Source organism: Nesoenas mayeri (assembly GCF_963082525.1).
Source record: "Nesoenas mayeri genome assembly, chromosome: 3".
Classification (NCBI taxonomy): Eukaryota; Metazoa; Chordata; class Aves; order Columbiformes; family Columbidae; genus Nesoenas; species Nesoenas mayeri.
Window position 1 is genome coordinate 13,780,298 of NC_137544.1, and position 20,417 is coordinate 13,800,714.

General features: G+C 36.2%; 1 protein-coding gene across 1 annotated transcript in view; it reads left to right on the plus strand.

The window, feature by feature from the left end:
* Positions 1-20,417, plus strand: part of NBAS (NBAS subunit of NRZ tethering complex) — a gene marked incomplete at both ends in the record, with an annotated part of 184,068 nt that overhangs the window by 147,743 nt on the left and 15,908 nt on the right. Inside the window, one exon of the mRNA XM_080341011.1 lies at positions 14,388-14,527. Coding sequence (XP_080197137.1) covers positions 14,388-14,527 — 140 coding nt within the window. The remainder of the gene's footprint in view (positions 1-14,387; positions 14,528-20,417) is intronic.

Consider the following 20,417-nt stretch of genomic DNA (forward strand, 5'->3'; position numbering starts at 1 on the left):
ATCAGATCACTTTTATTTTCTCCCATAGTCTGATAAGTCAAAATACAACTTTACAGCATTAAACTTGCATCCATTTCCTTTTCTGTGGTGATGTTGAAGGAATTAACGGGCTGCATTACGCGTAGCTCAGAGCCCAGCAGGGCCCGCAGGCCCTGGGCAGAGCTGCTCCCAGCCCCACTGTCCCCACCTGCCCTGGCCTGGGGGCAGCACGGTCCTTAAACCCCCTACAATGTGTGTTGGCCCAAACTTCTAGCCTGTTTAGGTGTCTCCATATCATATGTTAATAATTATGTCTCCTGAAGTGGTGGGCTTTTAGAATACTCCAGATTTCAGGCAGGAAAACACACCTGTTTTTTGTGAGAGAAGAAGTTTGCACTGACTATCAGCACCAGTGCATTTGCTTGTAATACAGAGTTGGTGATCAGTTCAATGCTCTGCTCTTTTCCTGATGAGTAAGCAAGTAGTGCAAGAAGCCATGTAGTAAAAAGCTTAAGTACTGTGCTAGATAAGCTCAAACCTTTCAGAGCTGATTGTGTAAAGATGTGTATTGAATACTGCAATATAAAATTCTCTACATCTAGTATTTATGAGTTAGCTCAGTTCAGAAATAGTTTTCATACTTAGCAATAGTGAAATCTCTGCTTATATGTACATGTATAAAAATAACTGGGTTTCACCCCACTTCCTGCCACAGAGTGCAGTTATAAGAGTCTTGTTGGAACATATTTAAAAATTATTCTAATTTTCATGTCGGTTCAAGCTAAATGTGATAGATGAGAACACTTTGTTGTCATTGAATATTTTGTGCTAGGTAACTGATGTGGGATTTAGTCAAAGAGTCATATTAGTTTGTCTGTTAGGTACCAGTCACTGAAATTCAGAGTTCTTCTCAAATGTCCAAGAAAACAAATGAGTGATCCACTACTTAGACTGGTTTTTTTATTTTATGTTTTTTCTCTTCTAGTCAGCTGATGTCAAATGCTAATCTACAAGTTGATAACAGAAAAGCAAGTGATGACCTTATTTGATAATTAAGTTTGTTATTTTATGAATTAACAGAGAAAATAGCATAATAAAATAGCATATTGAAAGCTGTTCACTGTATTTTTGCTAGGTATATTTCACAGTCATTCACGGTATGTTGGTGGAACAAGAATGCTGCAGAATTCAGTAGTTACATGACTGCTGAAAAACTGAGAGATTTCTGTATGAGCTTTTTGGCAAAGCATTAGTTAAGCAAGTTTCTTTTGTGATTAAATACTTCAGGTGCAAAGACCTTCAAAAACAACCCGGTTTTACAGAAGGGGATGTTGAAGCACAGTTGAACGGTTTTACCAGGTTGCTGGATAATCTTGGGTGAAGCAGGGTTAACAAGTGGACAGAAAGAATTTCATCTTTCAGACATGTTCAGACCGCTATGTCTGTCTGCCTTGTCTGTAGGTATCCATTTCTCTAACATCACTACACTTTTATTAATTTGGTTATCCTTTCCCATGCAGTGAACCAATAAAACACTTGATCACGTTTTTTTTAAAAAAGGAAGGGTGTGGGTGGATCAGATGCTATTTTAGCTTGTAAATGAATGCATTTGAAGGCTTGTTTTATTTTAATGAACTTTAAATTGTAAACATATCAAAAAAATATTCATTGTCTTGCTTTCAGATTGTTTTATCCTTACTTGCTTGACATTTCTTACATGCTTTTATGGGATCACTCTTTACCATTCCTTGGTACAGAAGGGGTCAGCTGACACTGTAAAGGATGAATGTGGATTTCTATTGAGTAAAGATAAGTTTAATGATATTGCAGTGTTCAATTAGCAGAAAATGTGTGAAAGCCACCCCCAGTGTGTCTACTAATCCTCTTAGTCAGACTTTGCATACATCAGGGAGGGACTTAATATTTAATTATGCTCTAGGTGCTGTAAGTAGTGGTCCTACAAATCAACGTGCTGCTGGGAAACAGGCCAGCTTGTAGAAAATTAAAAATGTACTTTATGAAAGCGGCTATCTATCAAACAGTCAGAAACACAGCAATTTCCCGTTTTCTAATGATTAGTTAACAAAATTAAAAATTCAGGGGTCCTCATTTTTTCAAGGCTTGAGAGTCTTTAATTCACATTCCAGTACCATCCCGTGCTACTGGAGGGAGGAGGCATATGTTGTCTTAATGCCCTTGGTGAACTGTATCTGAGCCCTTCAGGTTTTGTAATTTTCTAGTTAAGTGGTGCATGAAAAATATGGGTCAAAATACTGACTTTTTTATATATTAAAAAAAAGTAGGGGGGGGGAGGGGAGAAAAAAGTGGGTTTGAATGTTCCTAACAAATTTTAGCTTTATCCAGCTAAGAAGGAAAATGCATTTGTTTGCATATAATATGGAAAAATATAGTCTGTAATGACTCACCGCACTGTCTAACATGTGTAGGGTATCAGCTAACAGGTTATGTGTGCATACAGTCATTCAGTTCAGTGACCAGTTACAAGACATAAGTTACAGTACTAAGAGATTTGCCCCAGTAAGTTACAACAGCATTAACAAAGCCTCTGTGCATAAACAAAGGGTTACTTTAAGATAAGAAGTTAATAGTTGTGAAGCTTCTGTAAGACACACCTTGCCTTAAAGGGGTTGTTTAATTATTATGCAAATGCAAAATGTAATTACTGTTTGCTTGGCACTTAAATGCAAATAGCTTTGCCATTTAGAGGAAGTAATGTCATTAGGCTTTCCCTTCACATTGTTATATTATGTTTTTTTCATGATCTTGGGGTATACAGAGCATTTTTGAAAACTGGAAGGGATTTCTAATATGAATTTAAGATTGTAACTTTAGGCACCTTTCTTTTTTTTTATGTGTTTGGTTGTTGGTTTTTTTTCCCCTAAAGTTTAGCTTTGAAAAATTCCCAGATTAATTTGTATTTTTGTCGTGTACATTCCCCACACATTTGCTCGTGTTTCATATAGACAATTTATAGGTACCATATGCAAGTTTTATGTGTCTCAGTGACCTTAATAATGTCTACATTAACATAATGACTTTCTGATAACTTGAGTATGGCTGTCAAATGTCCATTGCTCTTTTTCCCTCTTCCCCTAGTATATGAAGAATTTATATCTGTTTACATGGTATTTCTTCATATGACTTCATAAAGAAAGGCCTCAATTCAGTGTCTTGTGTTTTTCAACTTTTTCCCATTGCCTTTACTTGTGTCAGCTGCACTTAAATCTCAGTACTGGGAAATCAGAATGAGATTTAAGAATTCCAGTGTGATTTTGCTGAAGTAATTTATCAGGTAACAACGACCTGTGTTTAGCGTGACTTGGCAAAATATAGGTGAAGGAGCTGTACCTGTTTAATCCTCAGCCAACTTTTATTTGTGAAATTTGCTTAATTAGAAGAAAGATTTATGGTCCTATCAGCTTTGAGTAAATTTGTTACAACATTGTTTGTAATTCTAGAGACATTGTTTCTCTACTGGTAATGCATAAAAATTAAGTTTAAGAAATTTAATTTAAATTTTAATTAATATTTTGAAGCAGTAATTTCCGTTCCTTGAAGATGCAATTTATCCATATGCAAACATGTGAAATGTTTTTTTTTCTAAGAATATAAATTGTAGCATGTATGATTAATTAAGTACTTTAAGATGCAAATTAAATATTTTCCATTAACTGCGCAAGTAAAACGGATAAGACAAAGTGGAGAGAAAAGCAGTATAGCTTGAGTGAGCATGACGGTTTTGAATGGGAGCCCTGGGTGCTCTGCGTTCTCTGTCAGGCAGCAGTTGCTTCAAAGGGAGATAAGAATGCTCTGGAGTGGATTCATGGGTGATAATCCACTCTCTGTAAGAGATCTTCTTTAATTAAGGTATAAGTGGAGAATGGTTTAAATCTTGCATATTCTGCATCTATCTCAGTTTCAGAAAAATTAAGAGCTCATTAGTGATGTATTCAGAGTTCTGTGATGATGTTGCCAATAAATTGGTGGATGAACTGTGATTCAACCTTGAGTGTCTCTTACTAAACGCTTGGCCTTGGGACACTGTGCAGCATTGACTGTAAAATTTTGTAGAAGAATTTTTTTTTTTAAATTTTATATTTTTTCACCTTTTTATGTGATTTGGTATGTGGTGGTGTTCGATTTTTTTTTTTTTTTTTTTTTTTAATAGGGTATCAAAATCCAGAAAATCAAGGTCCCTTCTCTGTTTTTTGTATTTCGTCACTTTTTTTTCCTTATTCTGTTGTTTACTTCATCTGCGTAAACAATTCCAGTCACTCGTCCGCAGTGTTATCGCTGCCTGTAACTATTCTCCCTCTATCTCAGAGCCCACTCTAATATGCATTATACATCCTGAAAGGAGATAACTGCAGAAGTGAATGCGATGTCCTTGTGGAGATGAGCAGTCCATGCATAGGCATCCCACAGCCTGGATTGCCCTCTTGACTTCCGCTGTACATCAACCAGAGGTCTTTGTTTTGCATTCAGTGAGGTTCAGGTTCCTGTTTTGACTCAAGCAAGCTAATTTAGCATACTTGAAAATGTGGTGGTTTTACCATTGTTCTGTTTTATTTGCTATCATATGGTCATTTACTTTGCTTAGATTTTTTTTTTTCTTTTGGAGTCAATTGAGAGTTTCTTTCTACAGTGTCATTGACAAATGTAAGGTAGCTCACTTCTGTGCAGTACTAACTGTTCAATGCTTTCATTCCTCCAAAAGTATCACTTAATTTATATAAGCATAGAAGCAGTCATGAAATCATGAAAAATTCTGCTTTTTACATTTACTGTTTGATCATAAGCTGTTTATTTGTTTGCATTTTCTGTTTTTGTTCCTGTTAGTGAATCAAGTTTTTCAGTGGTTTCTAGTCAGGCATATTGTTAAAAGCCTTTTGAAAATATAAGTACATTATAAAACTGTTTTTCTTTAGTCGTTATTTTGTTAATAACTTAAATGAGGTTTTTTTATATTAAGAACTGTGATGTTCAGTTGATGCCATGCTTTTTTTAAAACAGTTTTATCTTATCCGTCAACCATCTTCCTAGATGACGCTTTTTATTTAGAGGTCTGTAAGCTCTATCATCTGAGGAGCCTCTCTCAGGTATTAAAAGTAGTTCCTACTTCTTAATAATTTCTGATAGTTCATGTTGATTGAGAACGTGAGGGGTTTTTCCCCACACTGTTGCTTTTACTACACAGAGACTCGCCTATAATTACTGTGACTGCTAGGACTTGTGACTGCATCAAATCAAAAGGAAAGCCTCCATTTGCAATACTTACTTAATGGCATTTAGTATGACAGTTGCATGGTGCTGTCTCTTGCCTTCTGATTATTTTTATGGCTGCAACAGAGCTACTCATTTATTTCAGTTTTTACAGCTTAAATAAATATTACTTAAAATAGGAGTCAACATCAACAACATGTTGTTCCCAAAAGAGGATATCTTAGTTTATTGTGGGTTGTTCTGTTTAAAAATGCATCTTTAACTTTGTCAGTTTAGCCTGTCTGCAGGATGACATTTTTGGAAAGGTTAATTTTGACAAGTTTTCATTTACATGAAAATGGCTTTTAAATTCATTTTTCCTCTATTAGCAAGAATTGCAGACTTTGATTATCAAGACAGCAGTTATACATACGGTTGAATACACATTGCTTCTTGATGGTAATGATGATCAGAAAAGGTAAATTGAAGAGCCACTTGTACAAGGTATGAGACGAAATGGCTGATGGAAATTTAACAGTTTAAAGTTCAAAGTAATATTTAAGGATTAAAATCTTGTCATTCCCAGGCTGCATCTTCCAACACCCTTTTCTGTTCTAGATGTAAAGTATCTATATTATACATAGACTATCTGATATGAAACAGTTATTAGTAGCTGGCACATACAAGTAAAATGACTTACATGTTTTTAAGTTCCTTGGGTTGCACAGATCTTAGTTTTAGCCATGATTTACATAGATCCAAATTATTACCTATTATGTGACACCTAGTCAATATACATTTTAAATTACACATATGTTAATCCTGTCTCAGCTTTAGCTAGCTAGTTATATACATCTTTCAAAGGCATATTTTTTTCTTTATTTGCCCTTATCTCTCTATCAATATCTATGTAAAGTCTTCAGAGGTTTTCTCTGTGCTGAAATGTATTTGCATATTAGGAGATAGTCTGCAGAATACAAATGAATGGATTTTATTTTCTGCACGAGTTACACATTTTTATGCATTAGGGAACACGTTTGTGTTTACTGACTCTATATGCATTTCTTAGTGAGCTGCATATCAAGCAGATAAAAAATTAAACAATATATAAATAAGTTTGGAAGAAAAAAGTTCTCGGATATTTCTACTCAACAAGCAACTTAACATGTGTCCGAGTCTTTGTTTAATTCATCACCAGTAGACTTCTGGTTGATTTGTTTTTATACTTGAATCCCATAACTTGCTTATCCTGTTCGCTGGCTTGAGTCTGAGCAGGATTTGACCTGTGAGACTATGCGCATCCCTCTAGTACCTGTGTGCAGCAGGCTTCCGTGTATGGTCAGCACTTATATTCACAATAATTTTAATATGTGGTGCCTAGGTTTGGGGGAAAGCACAAGAAAGCCTGACCTCAGAGTTCTCCCTCCTTTAAGATAGAAAGCTATGGGTTCTGAACACACTTGGTCATGCAAAAGTCTCGACCTCAGTTTTAATTTTGTACTGATTGCTCTAAGATTCGTGTTTCGATAGCAGAGACTTCTTTCTGGTCTGTCAAGCAGTGGCTGGTTTTCCAAAGCCTGGGTCATAGCAGCCGACGTTCTGTTTGTGAGTTCAGGACTTGGAATATTGTCCACCAAGAACTCCTGTCTGATCACTGGTCTTAAATTGGGATGGAGGGGAGATGTGAAACAGGCGTTTGCATTGCTGTCTCAGGTTGTATTACCCCTAGTAATGGAAATCAACAGCATTTTGAATGTGCTGGGGTTTTGTTTGGTTTTGTTGGTTTTGTTTTGTTGTTGGTTTTTTTTTAAAGTCGAGAACATGGACTGAACTGCATCATGGCATACAGATTTACTGATTTTCCTCAATGAAGTTGTTGTGTTTTATTATTTAGGATAACACCATAGGCATAGCTTCAAAAATACTTCTTTCAAGCAAGGGAGTTTAATTTGCAACATTGGTCCAGGCTCAAAACCACTACAATGTTTTTTCATAAAATAGGACTATATTCCATCATGCTGTGGGGGTATTTGTGAGACCAATAGAACAGTTTCTAAAAGTTACCATCTCTCAGCTTTGACTTAGTACTGTGTAATATATTTCCATTTACCAAGATCCAAATTGAATTGAAAGTTGGATTATCCACAAGTGAACTTGGGTAGATGGAAAAAGTAAGATGAAAAAGTCTTATTTAAAACTGACAGGTTCCTCTGCCACAAGGGGAGTATATTTGGAATATATTTCTAGGAGGTAAAACTCATCTGTGCTAAAGGAAAGATGGACTTCTCAAATGACACCCATCGGCATACAACTATTTTTTTTATGTAACTTTGTTCAAAGGTAATCTTGCGGTTTGTTTTTACTGGTGATTTTTCACATTCGTGTTCATTGTGTGAGTAATTAACTTTACCTATTTGACTTAGTCTTTAATTTTATATGTCTTTTGTAACAAGGTTTGGCTTTGCTTTCATGTGCTTCCAGTATGTTTCAGTAACTTATGTTTGTGCAGGCTTTTCAGTAGCTGCATAAATACCAGCAGAATAGGGAACGATGGGAACGGGAAGATCAAATTCTTCAGTGACCAGCCCTGTCTGGCCTGTCTGTGTAGGAAGGACAGTGTTTTCTTTGCTGATATGCCTGATAGTAAACTCGTTAAGACAATACTTTTGTATTTTTGTGCCATGAACATCACACCAGGCAGGCAATTACAGAAGTTCTATCAAATTGTTATCAACGGTTTCAGTCATTGCTTGTAAGCCTTGCTAATCCCTACCTAATGAGTGGAAGCAAGTTTTAGCATCAGCATTCCCCATCTCAAAGCTGAAGAAAATCTCTCATGTCAGATCTACCTAGTAATTTAAAATGAAGTATAGATGAATTCTCTACCACTAGGGCCCAGGTGGGGAGGTGGGGAAGCTAAATAAAAACATAGTGCATTTTACGAGGGAGTTCTGATGAACTGAGAATGCATTGTAGCAATAAGGGACTACTCAAGTGCCTGCTTAGTGTTTCTGTTTTCAATGCCGTATTAATTCAAATTTATGCTGCAGTGAGGAACATGAACATATTTTGAAATATTTACATTTACAATCTGGTAGATCTAATAAAATGAATTTTATAATCCTCTAAATCAGTAGGGTTTTGGTTGCAGCTCTTGGAAACCACAAATGTCTCTGACTTTTATATAGGGACTCGGTTTTAAGCATGGGTGCAGCTTTTCTCAGTAAACAAATGATTATAATGAAAGAAAATATTTTTTTCTGGTTTCTACATCTGGATTCTTTGGCTACAAACACACCCTTATTGATTGTATCTTTAGAACATTAGTTTTAATAGTGAGCAAGGTCTGTTGGTGGAAATCATGGCTTTGCCATGTTCACAGGGAGTAAAAATGTAATTTGCAGAACAGATTTCATTGGGCAGAAGGAGGCAGAGGTCTGTTTAGGTTCATTTCCTTGCTCACCGTTCTCATATGTAAATAAGCAGCTTTTTGTATTTTATCTCAGGGGAAGGAAAGGTTTGGATTGGCTGGATCTTTTTATTGGCATTTCTATTTCTTCAACAAAACCCTCTCTAGGGTATCAGCCGTGTTGATCAGTGGCAGATTCTCAAATTATATAGCTTTAGCAATAAAACATTTATAACTCTATCAGGTGTGTCTGTCATTTACGATTGTGAGAATATTATATAGTAGATATCTATGCCTCAAGGACACAATTAAAATATATATATATTCCACTGTTGCTGTCAGTAATGATTTTAAACTAACTTCACTTTCAAGATTGACATAATGTACTGAACTAAATCCTGTGGACTGCCATGCCAAAGGTTTCCTTTATCAGTCATGTATGATGTACACAACTGTATTTAACCTTGTCATTCTTCAAGTGTGTCATCGTACAGTTTTTATAAAATATTACATAACGAACTTTTGAGGGAAGTTTTCATATTGGGACTCCTTCATGTTTGTCATGTGTGATAAGTATCTGTAAAGCAATAACAAATCTATGGAACAAGGTGATGAGTCAAAACTTTGCACATTTAAAGTGAATAAAATGTGTTGAGCGTTTTCAACATTTTGGGCATCTAGTAGAGGGAAGAGGACTATATAAATCTTTGAAAGGTTTTATTATCAGGCAGAACAGTTTGGGAAGGGAATGTGAGCGTGTTAAGTTTTTATTTCAGCACTGGGTATAAAGAATATTCCTTCCAAGTTTGCTCAGGATGGCTGAAGTCAGACAAAGACTTTGTTTGTCCTCAGGTACTGTATAGTTGAAGAGATTACAAGTATCTCAACCAACTGCCAGATTCCTCTTATCATTTAGACTTTAGCAGTAAAGCACCTGTGCCCATATAGTTCACGTGAATTTTATATAAAACCAAATGTTTTTAAAAGCTTGTAGGAATTCTGCCTGCTATAACTTCCTACTAGCAAAATGATGTAAGAACTAAGACATTTTGTCCAATTGTTTGATAAGTGTACTCCAGCACTATTTTTTTCAGCAGTGTTTTAGTTTTCTTAAGATTTGCAAGTTACAGCAAGTTCAGAACTCTCCCTTTAAGAGGATGGGTTATTGAACATATGCTATGTCAGGTCTTTGCTACTGGTGAGTCATCTACTTGAGACATGCAAAATAATGTATCTCAGGTAAAAAGAAAATCTGACTTTTGTGTCTAGTGAACTGTAGCTGCTGCACATTGTAACTGCAGTTCGCACTCCCATTCGGAAATGTTTTTAATTTACTGTCTTGGTCAGTATTTCGGAAAAATGGACTGATTTTTGCCTTTATTAAGCAATGATAAAATAGGATGAGTCAGAACTCCTTTATGGGCCATCCTAACCACTTAGGATGAATAATAATAAAATAACAGGAGAAACTAGGAATACATGTAAAAGCAAAGTGCTCAGGAGGAGAACATACGAATAAGAGGAGTTTGCACTGATTCAGACAGCTGGTAGTATCTAATGCAGTTTTAAGCAACACCTAGTGCTGTTTCTGTAGCCTCTATTTTGCTTTGTTCGTTTCCTATATGTTATTTTAAGGAATATTGACATAGGCAGATGTTTGCGTGGTCTGGATTTTAAACAGATGTAGTCCCTTATTGATAATGAAATTGTGTATTTTAACAGTTTAACATAAGGCTTGGTTTTACTTAATTTGTATTTCATTTTATAATCTATCATGAGTATAATTTCTAAAATTAATTCTCCTAATTGACTTTCCCATTGTGGTAAATATTTGTGCAGCCTATTATTTTAATGAAAAACATGAAGCCAGCTGTGTTCTACTGCCAAAGAGAAGGCGTGAAACTAGGGAAAAACAAGACAGAGTTGAGCCAGTCTGTTGTTAAAGTGAAAGTCCTTGCTTTCTGTTTCTTTTTTCTTCTTTTTTCTTATTCCTTTGGGATGATCTGAAATTCAAGCATACTCCTTACTGCCCTCCTTATTATTCTGTTTAGTGACAGATTCTTCTTAACAGGCACTTGTGCTATCAAGGCTCTGAGCTATTCACGGCAGGTTATCCTTGCATAGCCTTTGAGTAGTTCAGAAGGATGTTTGGGGGTTTTGTTTAAAATAAAAAATGGGAAAGCTGGGTTACACTATCCCATTACTGTGATTTAAAGATGATCACACTGGTAAAAATGCAGCACTGTTGCGTTACAATATTCAGAGTCATCTGAATGGGTCATTCTGAGTTGCTACAACAGTTAAAAGTGGAATTTTTACTCTCTTTTCCTGTGTTATTACCACAAAACAACAGACTTATCTAACCATGGTAACTTCTTCTTAGCTAAATTTCATCTCTGCTGAGATGAAATTTCTTCCTTTTAACACAGACCATGGTGTTTGTGCTGTGTGAGGTGTCTGCTTCTCACCATGCTCTCCCTCAGCCTTGCGAAGAGGAGATAATGCAGAGGAAAACCTATGTTCTATGTGCCTATGTACACACACACACATGTGTATGTATAGCAAATATAAATAAAAAACCCCTTAGTTGCAATGTGCTGCTTCAGGGTATTGCTTTCTTGTAGCAAGGAACTCTCACTTTTTTTCACGGCTTGATTGTAACTCCTATTTCTGGAGAATTATGAGGAAACAACTAGAGAGAAGGCAAGAGGTACCTTGTCATCCAAACTATAAAGCAGTACGCAAGATGTTTAAGCCAAGTGCCTTGATTTACCTCATAATAGGTAATATTGCTACTTTAATGATATTTGACTTTAAAGTGTATCTTTGTTTTATAAGAGCAACAGTATCTTGAAATGAAGATTTTAAATGCGTTTCTGGTGCATAGTGTTGGATCTTCTCATTAGGATTTTTCTAGTGATGCTAGTGAGAAAATCGTGCATAGATTTCAATCATCTTGATTGTGCAAAGGCACATACACACAAATGAAATACAGCAGCTTCTCAGAAGGTACAGTTTTGGACATTATGCAATCTCATTTGAACCAGCAGGACTACTTATCAAAGTGCAATGTGAAGTGTGGACCCAATCTTTGCAGAGTTGGCGTGTATTTGACAATGTTTTCAACTCCGGAATACTTCTGAAAAATATTCCTGATGCATTGGACGGTGTGACCATTGTGACACAGGCATTCTCAGTGTCTGAGCGTGGGTTTACATCTGAACCTCAGCTTTTCTTTTTCAAAAAAAGTTAACAGCCACATTACCACAGGAGTGAAACACAGATATATGTGGAGTGTAGGGACACCTGATAGATGCAGCAGAAGCATAAGATGCATTGAGGAAGGGAAAACAGCTAAGAATTAAAAGATGGAGGGGTGGGGACTTGAAGGCAGGATAACAATAGGAATTTGATTTTTTTTTTTCTTAAGTAATCATACTTATCATCTACCCATCAATACTTAGGTATTTTTCCATTTATTCCTCTTTCATTAACCTTCCATTTCATCTGTCTTTAGTGCTGCAGTTTTAGATCACCACATGCACTCTTAAAGATAAGCACACTTAGGCGCTATGTCGCAACTTTCTTATCTCTCCTGTTTCACAGTAAATGGAAGTGACATCCACTTAAAATGCTGTATAAAAAGTGATTTTCCAATAATTTTCTTAAAAACTATAAATAACTAACACCATAGAAAGTTCATTGTAGGTGACTTAAAAAAGGCCATTGTAGAAAGAAATGTTTCAGAAATGCACACAGTGTTTAAGAACAGAAAGTTGCTTCTGATTTTGTTTGGTCATATTAATATGGGTGTTGTTATGAGCAATAATGTTGCAAGGATCCAGCTGTCCAAAACACAAGATTATAATGCTAGATTAGTTAACCTCATAAAAAAGCTGTAAGCCTGTACAACTGTAAAAAAAAGGTGCATTATTATAAGGCAGAATTGTTGGAATTCAGTTTATGTTAAATAGGATGTCTGATCTATTCTCATCTATTTTCTGCTACTAATGGCTCAATTTCTGTGACAGCTTTTCTCATCCTTGCTGTTTCTTCCATTTTTATGGTTATCATTAGAGAGATATGAACATCTAGTCTGTGTTTTGAAGTAACATGCTATTTGTGCAAATATACTAAAATGTACTCAGTGGACCATCCAGAATGCTACTTACTTTGTTTAAATATTTAAAGAGTTAGTTGTCTGAAAAAGGAGTTTGGGGATAGATGAAGCAATGTGAGATTTTCTGTTGTCTAGATGTTACATAATTTGCTAAATATTTTTGATCCTTCGAGGTTAGCATGGCATATGTCCCTTTTACCTTTTACTGTTCTCCCTTTTCTTCTCAGCCTTGTGATTTAAATATTGAAGATAATATTTTATATTAACAAGTATAGATGGAATTTCAGAATATTGGAAGTGGGTAACTGATGCCCGCTATGTGACATTTACAGTACAGAAAGGTATATTAGATGGACAGATTTCAGAAACATTTCTTCATTGTGTAAAATGTTTTCGTCTACAGAGCTTTCAGATGCACCCTGGAGACAGAAATGAACAGTTTTTAAACTCTAAATATTTTAAAGTTACAAATTATGTAGGCAACTTAATAAATGCATCAGTAATCTTTGTTTTCTGACCTCTTTTGAAAAAGTTGCCCTTGATATATCAGAGTTGCTTTGAAAAGATGGGAGCATGATCTTTAATCTTTCAGAGTAGCTGTGGATCTAAGGAAAACTTTGTCCATCTTTGATGTCTTAGAACTGCTTGGGCTGAAACGGAAAAGTTAACAGTTAATGCTGTGTATCTTCAGCGGAATTACAGATGGAACTGAAGTGCTTGATATCCTGGAACTTCTCAAAGTTTGGAGGAAATATTGAATGTTAGAATGTGTTAATAACACAGGGGAAGCTACCTTGTTATTGTAAGAAATTATTTTTGAGCTCCAAGAACTTTTGTATGTCAGGTAGAGACAGTGAATTCCGTTTTGTGAAAGCCCTCCTAGTGTGATAGCCAAACTTTTGAACAGAAGCTGCTTCTCATTTAGTGGCAAGTTGGTTTTCATTTACAGCAACTTTCCTTCAACAGTCAGACCTTTTACCTTGTGCTTTTTTACCATGCAAACTGCAAGCAGTAATTATCTATAAAAGAACCTGCTATCAACTAAAGTGAATTCAAGTCCTGGCAGAAGCTGCAGGATTTAAACTTAGGTGGACACTTTTCCTGAGATAGAGTCGTCTGGTGGCTGGGGTTTTGTTTTTCTTAGATTCAAACAGCTATATTGAGAAATCTTACAGTACCTGTCAGTAAAGGTTCATCACTGGGTAAATTAATTTAGAATCATCTTTCAAGGCTCTTTCCTGTGGGAGAAAAGATTAGATGCTATAAATTGAGATAAAACTATTGAATTTTCATAGGTGAGTGAGAGTAATATATATTAGGGAAACACTAGACATGCCTATTATTTAAAAAGACATATAAGTGTATGTATATATGTCTATATATCAAGAAAAGGAAATTAAAGGAATTTTTGGTTGGTTGAAGAACACAGACGTAAGATCCCCCGAACTCATCACTGCAGGTACTTGTGTGGGGTTACATTGTATTAAGAATGTACAGTTAAGTCACTCACCATCATCTGTGGGCTTTCCTGTTTTATTTGCTTGTAATTGAAAATTATATCCTTCACAGATAGTTTGTTGATTGATTTTTAAACCATTGCTTTCTTAAAAAAAAAACAAAAACAAAACTAACTTTTTTTTTTTCCCACCTCCCCAGGTAGAGATAACAGATGTTGAAAATGAAGAAAAAAGAGATGCTCTCTTCCTGAGACTTCTTGAGTCCAGTCACAGTCCATCGGAGTTTCAGCATTTGGTTTTACTCCTTCAAGCTTGGCCACCGATGGATGTGAGCAACAGGTAAACATTTCTTCAAACAGTCCTGTAATGAGAGTTCTAAGTCAATTCAAACACAGCTAAAAGGAGTATGACCTTTGGAAAAGGTCGTAGTGGGAAAAGTAAATGGTTTATTTAAAGCAGAATTGAATAATCAGTTTCTTGTAAAAACTACCTATGCGTATGTAGTATGCATCATGGAGTAGGCAGAAAACCATTTTATTGCCTGAACCGTTGCAGAGGAGGTTTTTCTATTATTATCTACTTAAATTTAAAGTTACGTGTTTTGCTCTTATTTTTGGCAATATGTACAAAATCTATAAAAAGGAATACAAAGTTCTGACTACTTTTTCCATTCAAAGTTATACTGTACAGAAAACCCTTTGAAAGTCAATGTTCAGGAGGCTGTGGCAGACAATCTGCAGGAGGTCTATGAGGGTAATGGAACCACGCAACGGCGCTTCTCTTTTCTAGATCCAGTACCTATTATTTCTGTCTCTGAATAAAGTATCCAAAAGTAAAGAATATATACTAGGGCAGACATATCCTAAACCACCAATTTAAAATGAGAATAATTATTTAAAACTTAGGCATTGCACCCATCAGAGTGGGTATTTACTGGAAGTGTTAGTTTGGAACATCTTAACTACATTTTTTTTAGCAGTTCTTTGGTTTTTGTGTTTGACTTTCTGAACACATTTAAAGGTAAAAAATTTAGCTGTTCTATAACTGATGATCGCTTCTGAGATGTAAGGATTCATAATCTCATGTTATGAGGCAAAAGTCAGATATATTTCAAGCACAGCACTAATATTAATTTTGGGGTAGTGAGTACAAGGTGCCATGTTTTATCTGATGGTAGTGAGGTTAGACACATTAAATGATGCTTCCATTGAATTACTTTGGGGTATTGATTACAACCTATTTTAACTTGACTACACTCCCCAAAGTGTTGATGTGCATTAATTTGTCAGAAAAGTGGCTTTTTATGAAAAGTAAATCTTTAGTGGACTTGGAGAGAACTGGCTCATTAGAAGGTAATCTGTAAGGCTTATTCACCTTCAAGCCTGCTGCTTGTTTGCAATTTCTGGATAAGCATTAACCTGAATTCTTTATGACAGTTTTAGGAGATAGAAATTGTCTTCAGTGTTTAAAGAAGTACAAGGACTGCTATGTAATCTGTCACAAATTCATATTCAACTTTCCTCTTTAGTTTGGTTTTAATCATAATTGAAAATTGGATCCTCACAGTGTGTGGGTGCTTAGATTTTAAAAAAAAAAAAAAAAAGTGTTACAGTTATGGAACAAAGGGTCGAGTTAAATATTGCTGCAGTTAGCAATATTATTTTTCCTTGGGTTGAACAGAAACACTAAGAATTTTGTGAAAGGCAAACCCTTCTCATATATAGACAGCTCTTTTCTACTGCTCTGCAAGAATGGAAATTAAAATAATTTAATTTTATCTCCCACTTGATGTTCTCTTCCTTCAGACTGACTTCCTAAAGAGAAGAACAAAAACACAAAATAGGAATTACATGTGATTTGTAGTTACAAGTAACAGTGGTATACATTTCAGAGGTGGGATACTTCTTAGTTCCAAGAGCAGTGAAATCTGAAAGTTTGCACAAAATGCTTGGATCACCTGTATCATAATTCATATAGGGTCTAAAGTAGGTAGTATAGCTCCTAGGCATTTAATAGTCACAGTTCTGACTTAAAGAAATCAATTTGGCTCAAAGGCCAAGAGAGCAGGGTAAATTATTTCATGACCTTATGTCATTGTGTGATTTTAATGTGTTTAGCAATGGCTGAGGTCAGAAAGGATCTCTGGAGATGTCTACTCCACTGGCTCTGCTGAAAGCAGGGTAGGCTGGAGCAGGCTGCTCAAGGCCATTGCCTTGGGTTTTGAAGGGCTCCAAGACTGGAAATTCCACAACAACTACAACAAAGAGTTTTCTCTTACGTTTTAGTAAAATGTGTTTCTATTTGTGCCCATTGGCTTTGTGCTGTCATTGAGCATCACTGAGGTGAGTCACACTCCCTCTTCTTTACTTTTCCCATCAGTATTTATACAATTGATAAAATTCCCTCAGTCCTTCTCTTTTCCACACTGAACTTGTCCCAGTTCTATCATCTCCCTCAGCCTCTGCGCCTGGGACAGATACACCAATCTCTTCATCGTCTTTGTGGCACTTCCCTGGGCTCACTTCAGTATGTCCATGTCACTTTTGTGCTGGGGAGGCCAAAAACAGTCTGAGCACTCCACATGTCTCACCAGTGCTGAGCAGATGGAAAGAACCTGCTGGCAACACTCATCCTGATTCAAGCCAGGATGCTGTTGCCTTTCTTTGCTGCAGGGGTACATTGTTCACTCATGGTCACTGTGGTGTCTATCAAGACCCCAGGTCCTTCTCCACCAAATTCCTTTCCAGCTGGTTGGCTCTCTCTTATCTACAGAAATAATATATTTGGTGCGCAGAAATGTTCTCAAATTTTGACTTCTGTAATCAGTGTGCTGTCATTAAAATGAATTTGAGTGAACTAGAGACATCTGTCTTAACAACTAATAGTGCTTCTGAAGTGAAGCTTTGTCCTCATTCCACCCTCAATCCTGCTACCTCAAGTATGATTGGTTTTAAAACGTCAGGTACAGCTCTCTTTTGGATTCCTTGATATGTGACAGGATTAATTTCATAAACTCTTGTCAAGTAGATTTTTTTTGTTCAATTGCGTCTCGTAAAAGTGTGCTGGGAATGGCTTACATTGCTGTCATTTTGAATTTTATTATTTTGTATTATTTGAGCTTGTAAATCCTGGCATGATCTGTGCCAGCCAGGCAGCAGAGGCTGTGCTGTAAAGACCAGGCCCAGCAACAATCCTTTCTGGTCCTTTCTGCCTCCTTTATCTGAACCTTCTCTCCTCTCTCTCTCCATTGTCGTTGGTGGTCACTGTCATATGCCCATCTCTGCATCTTTGGTAGGTCTGCTGCAAATGTCCTTGGCTCTGAGGCCCCCTTTTATTCTTGCTCGGTCTTCCCCCTTTTGCCCCTGTTGCATACTGCCATGTTAACAGCATTCAATTCCACTTACCAGCCTGGTGGTGTGGTTTTTTGGTGTGTATTTTTTGGTGAGTTGAGTTTTTGGTTTGGTTTGGTTTTGTGTGTGTGATGGATTTTGGGATTAGTTTAGTTGTGTTTGTTTGGAGTTTGTTTTGTGTATATTTTTTGTTGTTGTTACATACATCTTCCTGAAATTGTGTTACTGAAACAGCTGCCCTTGTGGCTGGGTTGGAGTAAGGAGCAGGAACTGTGTGGTTAGTGAGGTTTGCAACAATTTCATTTTAAAGCAAGTTGAATTAAGAAACTCTTGAGCAGAGAGGAAAACTCTGAGCCAGTTGTTTAGCCATATGTATTAAGATTTTTTTTTTAAATCTTAACTTATTCTTTCCTCTGCTTCAGAAAAGGGTTGTTCTTACTAACTCATTGTTTGCTGTCGATGTAATGATATGTGCAGGATCTAGGGAATTTAAGTCTGAGTCATCTGAATATTTAGAATTTTGGTTTACAACCTAACAGTAAATATCTAGTATTTAGAATTCAATATGAAGCTAGAAAATACAATTTACATTCTGCAAAGCCTCAAAAGAGAATCAAAACAACTGAAGTTTGGGGATTTTTTAGTAGCTTTTTTTTTTTTTAAGAATTTTTGTTATGTCTCTGTTAACAGTAAGTCTGTGCTTTTTGGTGTTTGCGTTCTTGTATTTTAAAACATTCCACCTAAAATAATGTTTGTTACTCACTTGCAAATGTGATTCTCTTCATATCATAATATGGCACATTGACTGTGAGGAAACAGAAGAGATTGCTTGGTTGGTTCAGTCAGCACTCAAAGCCATATCCTTTTAAAATTGTATTTTCATACGCTTGTTATGCATACATGTTTTTCTGTCTAGATGTCTCATATTTAGATATCATTCTAAACACTTCATAAAGATTTTTGGTTTTTAAATGATTGACAGTACCTGAAGCTCTGCAGTTCTTTGGAACTTGTAGCCTACATACAAAATTCATTTCAAATATTGGAAGGGTGTTTGGGAACTCAGGAAGACCAGCTTTTAGGGACTCAGTAGCTTAGTTCACCTTTCTATTTTAACTTAATCCAAATTGTCTGTCTTTTAGTAGTGGGGGGAAAAAAAAATGTTCATCTTGAGTTTTTTAAATAATTACTTTTTTCATGTTGAAAATGTTTGTTTGTTTGTTTGGTTTTTTTTTTTAATCATAGTTGAGCTAAGGTAAGAGAGAAGAAAACTGAATTCTGCCTGTAGGTGTCAGAGTTTTGGTAACTGAATCTTGTTTTTATTTAGAGATGGCAGGTAACAGATATTTGGTAATCAATCACACAAATATTTGAAATAATTTTAAGGAATTGTGTTGAGAAAAGCTTTATATATGTAGACTATATCTGTGATACTTAAATAAATAAAGCTGCACATGGCAAGCCTTGCAGCCTTGCATCTTTCTGGTTATTTCTAACTTCTGTGTTTTGTAGTGTGATTTTTGTGTTCTTTTTCTAATGAGGAATTCTTGTAGGTTTTCTTAATGTACTCTGGAGGTAGCAGCTGTAAAAATGGAAATTCATTATGACTCTCTGTGCCTCTGAGCAAGAGATGGATCACATAGCAGGAGCTGTCAATTCAATCAGTGGCAAAGATGGAGCTGTAGGGTTTTTTTTTCTTCTCCTAACCTTACTGGGGGTTCATAGATTAAGTGCATCACGTTCTGCTTGTTGAATATGCTGATGTCTTTGGGTTCAACCCCTCAGGTTGGAAGGAGAGGAGAGGAGGAGCTGGGCCGTTTCCAGCCAGGCTTGTGGCAGCTCTGAGCTCAGTGACTGTGACTGATGGAAAAGTTCAATTAAGTTGTCAGAAGGAATAAAGATAATGACTTCTATTTAGTATGCATTTCAAGTTACATGTTCCTAGTCATCTCTATGTCTGGTTTTCAGGTTGGCATATAGTGTCAGCTTCATGTGGAGCTGGTTTTCTTTGACTACAACATGTACTTTTGAAAGATGAGCAGGAGAAAGCTTTAATATATGAAATAGTATATATTGGTAGTTGTCCTCTCCAAAGTTGTCAGACCTATTCCTTGATATATGTCAATCCAACAGACTCTAACAGACTTCATTTACAGTGATATTAATATGTTACTTTCAACAATTGCCGCTAAATAATACCTTTGAAAAGCAGTACTTCATTACTCCTTCCCACATGTGCTGTATATCTTAATTTACACTAAATTGTAAAACCAACCTGCCAGATTGGGCCTTGCTTTGATATTTTTTTTTCTTTTTTTCTTTCAAGCTAAAATGAAAAGTTTCCTGTGTCTTTGGGAGGCTGATTAATAACAAAAGAGATGTTGGGATGATTTTTAAACACGTTTTGTGCCTTCCTAAGTTCATGCACAGATGAACATTGTGGTTGTGTTACTGTGGCTTAATATAATAATGATCTAAACTGTGATTGTGCATGATTTTAGCCCATTGTAGATGGTAACTGAAACGCATTAACTTAATTCACATTAAGAAAATGACAGTGTGGATGTGTTCCAGTGTTACGCTTCGTGCTATCATTTAAAAGCTCCGGTCTGCTCCTTGTTTCTGTCGATACATCTGGTCCTAGCAAGGACACCTGACAAAAGTCGCCAGGTATCCCCATGATCTAACAAGTAGCACCTGCAGGCCAAGGAATGTCCCAGCAACAAAACTTTATAGTTGGGGCACCAAACGTCATTTTCACTGGGGGCCACATCGGCCTCGTGATTGCCTTCGAAGGGCCTAAGGTAATTTTTGGACTGTATATATGTAACTACTGCTATATTTACACAATCCTAAAATTACCTTTGGCCCTTTGAAGG